Here is a 12,500-nt window from a genome sequence, read left to right as displayed (position 1 = left end):
AACTGTAACGTCCATAACATTTTCCAGGATTTAATCTGACGAAATTTCGGAATTTACTTCGAGTATTTTGGGCCATATTTGGTTAATTAGTGTAGTGAACTCTGAAGTTCATCTGCTCATTTTGATTACTTTTTATCAATCATCTTTAAGCCTTCCGCTAGGAGCAATATGCCTTTCATCTATGTATTTTTTTTTTATTGTCTGTATTTTTATGCCCGTGTTTACTTGTGCGGATTTTGTTCGTCACATGTTTCACTTTCAGCCAATCACGAATCACCAGCTCTGGGGGTATTTCACGTGCCCCTTTTTACCGCCAATTTCGGCAGTTCACCCTGACCCTCGGAGCTGGGTGGACGCGTGGCCTTCTGCCTTTTTGTGTTTTTATTGTGCTATTTTTTCTGTGTTCATGTTTAGTCTTTTAAGTGATATTTTAATAAACCCGGTAAGGGCAACGAGTGTTTCAGTTCATCCCGTTAACAGTGATTTACAGTGAGAACAGATTTCCAGCCAGCCCCGGGTCGAGGTGGGCTCACTCGCTGAACTACCGAACAGGTGGTTCATACAGTGGTGCACAGCGGTGGGGATATTTTTGAGTTAAGTATTTCGTGTTTTGTCCTGTGTACATGCAAATATCCCGAGCCATTAACACGTCTGAATTTTGCTGCTTTCATGATTAATCTTTTCTCAAGCCTTTTCATGTTTTAAAGTATTTTAAGTATTTAACTTTTACCCTATTATTGTTCATTTGTTTCTTCATCCTCTTGTGCTTCTGTTCTTATCCGTTTGATCTCGTTTTCTTAGCTTGTTTTTACTAGTTTTGATATATTCTTACTAGTTTAATTTCGTTTTTTCTATTCTTCCTCGTTTTGCCATTACTGTGCTTTTATTCCTCCTCGTTTTGTCTTGTTTTCTGTGTATTACTTCTTACTCGTTTTGGTAGAGGTTGAAGACCGCGACGCGCGTAGATAGAGGAAAATGGACACCGCCATCTTATAAAGCGGGAAAAATAGAAGGGGATAGCGTATAGTTTAAGATGCACCGGCCTTATAGTCACCGCTAAATTACGAAAATATAACGCGCGGCCGCCTTTCAAATTCAAAGTCGATGAGCTTGTTTACCTTGCTAGGAAAAACACGACACTGACCCACGAACGCATTTTTGGGTTCGCGAACTAGTCCGTGTATCATTACGCGCTTGTCAAAACGATATTTGGCTAATTATCTGTGTCTGCTGGTACGCATTTATACCTTTAAAGTCTTTTAGTAATGTTATTATATTTCAATTGCATCTTTTTATATTTATCTATACCCTCATATCGAATCCTGCGCATCGAGTGTTTCACACTTTCTTGCGCCAGCCACAGGTTGACAGCTCACCAACAATCTCATTTCGAGATTGAAAGCCGGTGAGAAATGTTGCGTTTCCAGTGTTGTGTTGATTCTGGGTTCTTTTTTAAGACCTTTACAGTGGCATCGAAGAATAATTCGACTTCAGTAACCATCCCAGTTTTATATCTGAGCCCATCAAGAGCTCCAAAGGACGAAAAAGGTAATTAAAATCGAAGCAATCCCAACAGTACAAAGAAACGAAAGTTTCACGTTTCCGGATATAAAGGTATTTGGTTTATTATTTTACGGTGTGAATGCAGCTCTGTCTTGCCGTACATACCGTGGTGGAGAGAATGTATCCTGGGCGTGTTGGGGGGCTTGCCCCCCATCAACCCTCCCCTCGGGCAGTGCCCGAAGGGCACGCCTAGTCACGGCAATTTATATTGATATATTAGGTTGGTTGGTTTATTGGTCAATACGTTTTTGGGGGTTGGAACGTGTGAATTCCCGTAGATTTTTTGCCGAAATGTGGGTTGGGTTCCCGTAGAGTTTTTGATTTATTTCGCGTCAGTCCGTAAACTTCCAAAGATGGCGGTTACATCCGTAGTTTCATTGGCCGATTTTAAGCGCTTTTGTGCTAGTTTTATGCATTTTTGATCGTTATTCTTCTTATTTAAGCTTGTTTTACCCCATAATTTCCCTGATATACTTCATGCCCTCCCCTGCTAACGGGACTATCAAATCAAGATCGTCGATGGAGAAATGGTACTCGATCTGAACGATTCATTCGCAAAAGAAACAACGCCGAAAATCGATGAAACCATAGGATTTCATGCAGAAAAACATCATTTTTTTCGACTTAGTCTCTGCGAGGGTGCGTCGCGGTCTTCAACAATTACCCTGTTTTCTACTTTACCATTTTAATTTACTTTGTCATTTTTATAGTCTGTGCTGCCTTTGAGAATTTTGTTCTTAGCATCTGTTTGTCCGCAGGTGCTGCCCAGACCCCACTACAAGACCTCGAGTGTGTGCATTTGTGTGCGTCGCGAGTGTAGCTCCGTCGCCACGCTCTCCACAGTGTCTCCGCTGGGACTCTGTTGTGACGCCGGCCTCCATCACCTGCCGGCACACAACCTTCGCCGTCGGAAGTCGCCGAGAACAGGACTACAGCCTATCAGCAGCTCAACCCGGAGGGAGATCCTCCGAACTACCCGCTCGATGGTGAGGTCCAAGCACGCCAAGGGGTCGGGTGCCCTTTCTCCAACACAGGAGTCACCACAGGAGTCACCACAGGAAGGGACCTGTGCTGCACCTGCCCTGCTGCTCATCACCGACTCTGAACTATCAGCGACAGGCCAGTCAGGACGTCCGGGGGAGGCTTCAGGAAGTAAGTCGTCTCACGCAGAGCTGTCGGCTCTGTTACGGGATGACTTTTCGCGGATCGCCGAGCTTGAGACAGGTTCGTTCCACCAGGCATCCACAGGCCTCTCAGCAAGCTCGTCCTAGTGGGAACGATGCAGCATCACCAGCTACGCCACGACCTCCCGTGATTACACAGTGCACTAGTCTCCACGCCCCATTTGTAAGACCTTGCACGGCCCTCAGTTACAGGTGCCTCTCTACCTCAAGTGCCTCCATCCCAGCCTTTCCTGCAACAGCCGACACCTCTTGCACCACTATACCTTGCCCCCGCCACCAACCAATCGGCCCTGTCGCAACACCGCCTTTTCCCAGCGGCCGTGATGAGATTCCGCTCTTCTACGGAGAGCGGAATCGGGAGGTGGAATCCTGGATTGCCAGCATCGAGCTTCTGACACATCCAGCTACAGATGACACCTTCATCCGGATGGCCCGTGGAAGGTCGCGTGGATACGCCCAGACGCTTCTCCTTGGCCCGCTCTTTGAGGGTGTGACGCTGTGGACCGATTTCAAGGCAAAGCTGCGGAAGTTTCGTGGGGCAATCACAGCCCAGCATTTCTTTGAGATGTTGGCCCAGACTCGGATGGCACCAGGGCAGTCTCCACTGGATTTCTACCAGGCGGTGGAGATGGCTGTAATCCAGGGGAGCCGGGATTATCCACATGACATCGGTTCGAAGGACACCTGCGTCCACACCTCTCCAACCACAGCAGGTGAGCGAACCTTGTCAACCTGCAGCACCCACCCAGTTCAGAGCATCTCCTCACCATGGTAATACTCGCCGTCCCCGTTGGTGCCAGTTCCATCATATGGGAGGACACGACACTGGCGAATGTCGTGCCAAAGGCGATGTTTTGGTTGTGGTGAGCCCGGACACTTCATAGCCACGTGTCCCTTTGAGCAACGCCGTCAAGGGCGAGAGCCCCAGCCCTCTGGCGGCCACGTCATCGCTTCAGGGAGCAACAACTAAGCCGCCCTGCCACAACAACGAGGGAGACCACAAATACACCTGAGTATTAATGGGAAACATCTCGTGTGCTTCGTCGATACTGGCTCAGAGTTGATGGTGAAGAGGACAGCTGCCAAACTCCTGTCTGACATCTGTGTGCAGGAGAGCTCGAGGGCACTACAGGGTGTATTAGGACCACCCACAGCTGTGACTGCTGAGGCGGACCTTACCGTCATGATTCACTCCCGCCTAAGGCTCGCTCATCGGGTCTGCATCGTCAATGGCCTACAGTTCCCTGGCGACGTCCTCCTAGGGATGGATGTTCTAAGACGGTTCCCTGTTCGCCTCTTAATGCCTCATGGAGCAGTATGGAGTTAGGTGGTCAGCCATACAAGATCTTTTTTCACTGGAGAGAAGTCACTGCCTATTCGCCAAGTTCCAGCCTGCCACGAGGTCCAGGGAGGACTTCCGGAGCCCTCCTACTCACAGCCAGAAAAGTGCATTTCTCCGGTACATGCTGCTGAAGCTGCAGTCGTCGAACCGAGGTCTGGGAGGTTTCTTGCTGCCAGTTTTCCCGCTCAACAACCGCCAAAGGACAACTCGCAGTGATTGAAGGTGGTACTTTGCGTCTGACTGTTCCAAGCACCCTAGTCGCAACTAAGGCCAGGCACTCTGTTAGGGTATGCCGAATTCGTGGAACCAGACGAGGTAACAGTAGTCAGTGGTAACAGATCGGGAATGCGGGCAGTCACCCCATCAGAAAGTGCCTCCCCACCCTATGCTGTGTGTTTGCCTCGGTTCTGATGCAGTGCGACCTCCCTCACCCACATCAGGCACATCGCCATCAGACGCCAGTCACTACCAGTAAGGAATTGATTTCCCTGAAGGCGAGTTCCTTGACGATGGCTTCGACAGTATCGACGCCTGCCTCGACTCTGGCTACAAGGACGACGAATTCTTCGTGTTTCCCCAAGACTCCAGTATTAAGTGCATCTCAGTCCACGGACGCAGAAGTTGCTACTGCTGAGGGGGGGAATGTCGTGCGTCTGCCAATCTGCGATTCAGCAGCTGCCACTCGAACACACTGCAGCTGAGAGGGGTTCTGGGCTGCTTTCCAAACCTCTTCTCAGGTGACAAGTTTACCGTCGGCGCAGTCCCAAAGGTGCAGCACTGCATTCGCACCTCCACAGACGTTCCCATCTGTGTAAGGCAGTGGAGGATACCGCAGGCAACAAAAGATGCTATAAGAAAGGAATGCGACCAGATGTTGGCCCAGGGTGTGATCAAGCCATCCACGAGCCCCTGGCTGTCTCCAGTAGTTCTTGTGAGCAAGAAAGATGGCACACACCGCTTCTGTGTGGATTACCGGGGCCTGAACAAGGTGACCACGCCTGATGCCTACCCTCTGCCTAGGATTGACGACATCTTGGTTCTCTGTCCTTGATGGAAGATCGGCATATTGGGCAATCTCTGTCCATCGTAATGATCGCCCGAAGACTGCCTTTACTGATGGCAGTCGACTCTTCCAGTTTTGGCGCCTACCATTTGGCCTTTCCGCTGCTCCCACGACGTTCCAATGAACAATGAACCTTGTGCTATCATCAGTATTGGGACGTCAGACACTGGCATACCTTGACGACGACGTGATATCTTCCACGTCCTTCGCCGAGCACATGCAGCACCTACGCGAGACGCTAAATCTCCTAGAAGATGCCGGGATGAAGCTGAACCTGGAAAAGTGTGACTTTGCCAAACACCAGGGGAAACATTTAGGGTTCGTGTAGGTGGAGGTGGTGTCCGTCCCAATCCTGAAAAGGTAACAGCCATTGCAGCCATGAAGAGGCCACGATCAGCAAGGGACATTCGCCGTTTCCTAGGTGCCTGTGGCTTCTTCAGGCGCCACATTTTGCAACCATTACCAGGCCCCTTACACAACTCACAAGAAAAGGGGCAAAATTCAAGTGGGAGGAAGCTGCACAAGAGGCGTTTGACACGCTGAAGGAGGCATTGGTGAAAGCTCCTGTTTTGCGACTTCCCAACTTGGGCGAACCATTTGAAGTCCACTCCGACGCAAGTCTCCACACCCTGGGAGTTGTCCTCGTTCAGCGGAGCAGCGATGGTGTGCCACATGCCATCACTTACTGGTCGAGAGTGCTGAAGGAGGCACAGACGAGGCACTCAGTCATCGACCTCGAGGCGCTTGCCCTCGTGGAGGCTGTCCGGCCGTTCGACCCTTACATTTACGGCCACCATTTCACCGCCTGGACAGATCACCAGCCCCTCACCCATGTCTTCTCTAGGCGTACCAAGAGCAACAGGCTGAGCCGATATGCACACGAGCTGGGGAACTATGACTTCACCCTTTATTACAAACTGCGCCAGCAATCACGTCCCTGACCTCCTCGCCCGACCTGCAGGCACACCAACACCTCCAGATGAAGCTTGCCCTGTGGAGCAGCTCCCCTTGCCTGGCCCGCCTGAGCAGCTCGAAGTGGATCATGGCATCCCCACCCTGGAGCCAAGACAAATGAGGGAGCAGCAGTTACGAGACCCCACCTGCAGAGACCTTCTTACCTGGTTAGAGGGACGTCAGACCTTGCCTCAGAGACGGCCACCCGCCATCATTTCCAGCTTCGAGGTAGAGGGAGTCCTGTACCACCTGCGGGAATTCTCAGACAGGGTTGTCAGGCAGGTATATGTCCCGCGGCACCTCCAGCAGCAGGCCCTGCACTTTGCTCACTGCCCACCTGCAGCCACTCACCCCGGAGCCCTACTCACCTATCAGAACCTATGTAATGCCTCATCTTGGAGAGGATAGGCTCCCTCGAGAAGGACGCTGTGGCATTTTACTGCAGTGAAGTGTAGTGATAGTGATCGTAACCGTGAAAACAGAAAACAGAAAACAGGTCGTTCTCGCAGCGTGATGTGTGTGAATGTCTCGAGGTCGTGTCAGGTGTAATGTTCCTCGCAAGGCATTTTCCATATGGGGGGAGGGATTGTCGTGAACTCTGAAGTTCACCTGCTCATTTTAATTACTTTTTATTAATAATTTTTAAGCCTTCCGCTAGGAGCAATATGCCTTTTATCTATGTATTTTTTATTGTCTGCACTTAATTTTTGTATTTTTATGCCCTTTTTTACTATGTTTACTTGTGCGGATTTTGTTTGCCATATGTTTCACGTTCAGCCACTCACGAATCACCAGCTCTGGGGGTATTTCACGTGCCCCTTTTTACCGCCAATTTTCGGAGCCGGGTGGACGTGTGGCTTTCTGCCTTTTTACGTGTTTTTATTGTGCTATTTTTTGTTCATTTTTAGTCTTTTACGTGATATTTCAATAAACCCGGCAAGTCAACGAGTGTTTTAGTTCATCCCGTTAACTGTGATTTACAGTGAGAATAGATTTCCAGCCCCAGGTCGAGGTCGGCTCACTCGCTGAACTACCGAACAGGTGGTTCACTACATTAGTAAGAGAATGTGAATTTCTAGTTTTGAGAATTACAAAAAAATTGCCAACGGTTATAGAGGAAAGTGGGAGTAACAGATAGTGTAAAAAAATAAATAAATAAATAAATAAAATAATGGGTTTTGAATAAGGCGACGGGTCGTCCTAACGTATCTGCTTGTTTATTGCCTGGGATCCTAACAGGACTGGGTATTCAGATTTTTTTCTTTTTTTGTGTAGATAAAACAGATCTTGTATCATCCGAACCCTTCTATCACTTAATATATCATTAGTAGTTTGCTCGTAATACACAGTAAATCTCAAGTAGTATTGCACGATATTGCATAAGGAATGTTTATTTATTGAAAATCTGCCGCGTCAACATCAAATGACATCAGTGGCATATTCAAAATATAGCAATAGGGTGAGACTTTAAGGCGATGCTCCCGGGTAGTCTTTTTTGATGCGAGGTCTGTGGGCCTGTTTGTCTCCCAACCCCGTCCCCCATGACGAGCAAGGGCTTCGGGACAGAGAAAAATTAAATCATTGTTTTCTGTACTTGATTTTATCATCCAACATCAAATATTTAGTTGAAATAATTAGAAAAAAAAGGATGTATGCATTACAAAAAGCAACAGGTAAATTTTATAGTTGGAACGTCTTTTTCCTTTTTTGTCGTTTTGTTCAAAACTTGCATGCAATAGTAATTAAAAGGGGACTTTTGCATCGTATGTCATCGGTACATTTACTATTATCACTTGCAGAGCAAATTGGGTGTTTTTTTTCGAATAGCTTGCAATAATATGGAATTTTATATACATTTTAACTATCCAGGTTATTTTCATTGCCTTGAACCTCTTTCCTAAAGAATTTTATATCTAAATTTTGAATTTAGTTTTTGCGTTCCTCTACCTCAGTTTCATTAGCATATTTAGCAAGGGCAAGGCTCTCACTTCAATCTTTTAATATTGACCATAGACAAAAATATTTTTAAAATATGGCTCTTTATATTTCTTAATCCTTTTTCCATATATGTATATATTTTAGTGTCTTTTCACACATTCACAAGAGAAAAAAGGAACAATAAAATGACCTACATATTTTGAAAGATTTTTTTATGTACAATTAATCAGTAATTTTTAAAACTACATCCCCAAAACTCCCTCTGACTTGACTGGAAAAACGAACATGATGAACACTGGAAATATAGAGAATAAAAAAAAAAGAAAAAACATAATCGAACACTGAAAACCTTCCTTCAAGTGAAGAACACTGCATAAATAAAAATAATAATACCTGATTTCACGGAATACTTCTTTATTGTTTTCTCAATTTCACAGTATTTTGTTCCTGCCTAGAAAGTACCAAAAATGTACACATGCAAACAGAAAATGGAAAGTCTTTCTTTTTAAAATCATGAAAGAAATCATGACTTCCGCTGGAGATCTATGCCATCACTCAAGTAAAAATCTTTTTTATTTTTTGGTTGTTTTTTATTTTAAGTAGTCACCATGAACATCTACATTTGACCTAGGTAATTTTATTTCATTTTTATCTTACAACACATTTTGCCTACTTGTAATCCTCAATGGCATTAAGTGTGTAAAAAAAAGAAAATACCAACCATTAACATTCTTTAAAAAAAGAAGCTTGCACAATTCTACAATCAATCATTAACACTGAAAATTTCATATTATTCAAAAGTCACAATCACAATGAAATAATGTAAAATCTATCCTGCAAATATTTTTTTACCTGTACAACATGAGCACAGTTACCTCTATCATGAAATGCCCTCACAACTAGTCGAGAATAAGGATTTGCTTTTTCTCTTCACTTATTTATAAACTTTTAAACCACTATAAGGAGTTCCTTGAACGAACCCCCATTTCCTCCTCCACCCTGCAACACACTTCGAGGTATGTAAGAAGCCATGCAAGCAACATCTTTGTTTCGAGGACAACCTGCATACATTTGGCCAAGTGAGGAGGCTCTCTACCTCCACCGTGCGTGCAGGGTAGACAGTCGTGTCTCCTTGTTCCCCACTTAAGGTAACAGATTCTTCCTCACATGAGGAACCCGAGACACGCCAATGGATAGACCTTTGTAATTGTAGTTAAAGGCCCTCTTTTGGTGGTCTTTTGTCCACTTCTGCAGTCTGATTATCATCGGTTCCTCTACACAAGAGACATGGACAGTTATGACAAAAGAAAGAGAAAGGAAGGGAGGGAGAGGGAGGAGGAAGTCTGCATTTACCATTAGAGCAGAAAGGATGTGTGCTTTTAAGTCCCTTAACACCTTCCTTTTCAACTCATTCACTTTGTTACGAGACATTGGAAGCCTCTCAGAATCTTTCTCTCTCTTCCTTTTTTCTTTTCTTTTCTCTTTTTTTTTCTTTTTTTGCATGACCATAATTGTTTGACAAAACCCTAACTTAACAAAGCAAGTGCTAGGACCAGGAGGAGACAACTTGATGACCTGAGCTTTGTTACAGAGGGTTTTCACACTGTAGTCATATCTCACATCATGTACATTGGAGCCAAAAATCTACCAACGAGTTGATGATATTCAAGTGCGTTTATTGAAACACAAAAAATATCGCAGCAATTTTCTTTTGAAAATGACACAGGTAAAGAAAGCTTTTTACATCCCTCTTCTTTCTCCCTACAAAGTATCAATATCTTTGTTTTTATTTCAATGGAACATAAAAATCCCAGAAAAAAGGTAAGAAAAAAATACACATATCACATACTCATCATGTGGCAAATACACGAAACTTAAGTGAGAACTTAAAATATACCTTCTGAATGAAGAGAGAACAGAATAAAACGCTCAAAAATTCTAGTAACCATCATCATGAAGTTAAAACGGAAAACAAAGAAGTCCTTTCAAGCTTAGGGGGATTCTTTATTAAAGTACAAAAAAAAAGGTGAGAAGGTGTTCGAGTGACAGCAGAGTAAAATATCAATAATTTGAAGCTACACACAGAGATTTCCTTCTCGTAACTGCAACTTGTTGGAGATTCAGTTGCATATATCTTATCACTAATTTTCTTTGTAAGGGAAGTGATAAAAACAAAGAAATAATAATTATGATAATAATATTGATAATAAAAATAAAAAAATATCTGTGCAAGGTCACCGTGCGACTATCAATCAATACACTCACACTTCCAATGTTTGTTTTTTTTTTCTTTTCATGGAAATAGTGAAAAGTGGAGAGAGAGTGAGAGAAAAGGAAAAGAAAAGATATCCGCCAAAGTTGCATTGAACCACCAGGTCATCCACACACCCATACTCCACAGATGCTGCTATGCCTCAAACACTTCAAAAACGTCTTTTACATACACGAATCATCCCCCCCCCTCCCCATTTCCATTTGTTTGTTTATTTGTTTGTTTCTGAAGTCAGTCCACACACAATTAGCACAGAAATTCCTGAATCCTCACCACTTTTTGGACACAAAACATCAGCCATGCTACAAGTGAACCACATACAGACAACTAACTGACTGATAAAAATTTCAACACGCGTGCTTGACTCAGGAAGAAGGTTAAGGGGAGATGGGTGGAGGAGAGTACATTACCTAAAAGAAAAGACAGAAAAAGAGAAAAATAGAAAAAAAAAAAGTGTTTTACTTTCTTAGACCTCGTTATCTACAGCTTATCTTAAAATATTTTGATAACTAGCATGACAAATGAGACTGAGAATTTGTAACTGTATAACGGTCGAAATGTTCTCTGGAGCCAGCCGTCTGCACAGCACCGTCAAGTATGGAGCATCTACAACCTTTCTGTAGTAATCTTGCAGTTTTGTCTGGTGTACAATCATCAATACTTGTATCTTCCTGAAAGACAAAATGAAAAAGAAAATAGAAAATAAGACAAAAAACAGAAAATACCTATGAATTTCTTAGCTTATACACAAGACTAACAAACTAACATTATCACAGGAAAAATGTCAAAACTAAAATATACAAAAGACTAAAAATTTCATCAGACTCCAAACAAGTAGTTTTGTGTTCCTGTTATCAATTCTTACAGACATCATTTCACATGACAATCACTTATATCTATTCTTTTTATTTGAAAAGATAGAAAGAAAAAAAGAAAGACAACGAAGAAAAAACACTTGCATTTATTCTTGTTTTTAATCTAAAAGAAAGAAAGAATGAAAGAGAGAGAGAAAGAAAGAAAGAAAGAAGAAGAGGAAGAAGAAATCTAGAACCTCAAGTTCAAAATCTACTTGAACAGAGTTAATTTCACAAAAATCCCAGATTCAACCAACGAAAATCCCTCGTACAATGTATACTTCACATTCAACATCTACCATATAAATTAACATAATATAATAATCTGAACAAAAAGTTTAATCTCTCTCACAATATACATATGCTAACTTTAACCCAATTTTGTCTAGGATGGTATGCATACACATGAAATGTCCATTGCGAGTTTAGTTTATAGATTGTCTTTAAACACAGGTGGCTCCACAGCGTATCGTCACCAAGGAGTTGATTACTAGTACCACCTATCTCACTTGTTTATCTTTCTCCTTGATTTTCAGAAATATTCTCTTTTATCTTATATTCCTGTTAGTAGTGCAAATAATCATTACAATACCAATGATATCAATAACATTAATATTGATGGCATTATTATTAAAAAACATGGACACAAGGAAAGGTGAAACCAGGCTAGGTCAATACATCTAGTTACTTGTGGAACCATCAATAAATAACACAATAAAATCACAACTTACTGTAGAAACCTGCAATAAACATTTCATTTTTTTTCTTTTTTGAAGCATAGTTTAACTAAAAAAAAAAAAAAAAAAAAAAAAAAAAAAAAAAAAAAAACCTGAGATAAAGTTCAACGATCCAATGAACATCCCAAATCACACACCTACCCTAGATAGCATGGGGACCAACGAGAGAGGATTAATGATACCCTTCCCAAACAAAATACTTGGTGTGGTGACTTACGTGGAGAATAGGAGCGAGATCTGGACCTATCGTAGCGATCGTACTTATCGTAAGCACGGTCGTATCTATCATAGCGGTCATGGTATTGAGGCCTGTCATAGCGGTCGTAGCCTCTGTCGTAGCTCCTGTCCCCCCGGTCATACCTGGAAGAGCGGAGCATGTGCTTGCTGTTACATGCCTAAGAAAATATAGGTGGGTTTGCAAACGTGAAATGAGAAAAAAATAATGTATACATCTTTAATAAATATCTTTTATTTATTTATTTTTTTTTCTTTTCTTTTTTCTAAGATGACATATTCCTGACAAAAAAATTCTAAGACGAAGGGGAGCACAATGATGGATTCATTAAGAAATAATAATAACTTTGTAAAAAAAT

At 43.0% G+C, this 12,500-nt stretch overlaps 1 protein-coding gene across 15 annotated transcripts in view; it reads right to left on the bottom strand.

Moving 5' to 3' along the window:
- Positions 1–8,239: 8,239 nt before the first annotated feature.
- The window catches only part of tra2 (transformer 2), a 105,637-nt gene continuing 101,376 nt past the window's right edge, over positions 8,240–12,500 (bottom strand). For all 15 annotated transcript variants that reach the window (XR_011399770.1, XR_011399769.1, XR_011399771.1 and 12 more), the window contains 2 exons: positions 12,125–12,267; positions 8,240–10,987 (listed from right to left, as the gene is read on the bottom strand). Coding sequence is in view for 11 of the 15 variants with exons in the window: in XM_070142491.1 (XP_069998592.1) it covers positions 10,971–10,987; positions 12,125–12,267 (160 nt within the window). In the remaining 4 variants the exon portion in view is untranslated. The remainder of the gene's footprint in view (positions 10,988–12,124; positions 12,268–12,500) is intronic.

This window comes from Penaeus vannamei, chromosome 29 (assembly GCF_042767895.1).
Source record: "Penaeus vannamei isolate JL-2024 chromosome 29, ASM4276789v1, whole genome shotgun sequence".
NCBI lineage: Eukaryota > Metazoa > Arthropoda > Malacostraca > Decapoda > Penaeidae > Penaeus > Penaeus vannamei.
The sequence above is the reverse complement of the archived record's forward strand: the minus strand, read 5'-3'. Positions and strand labels throughout refer to the sequence as shown.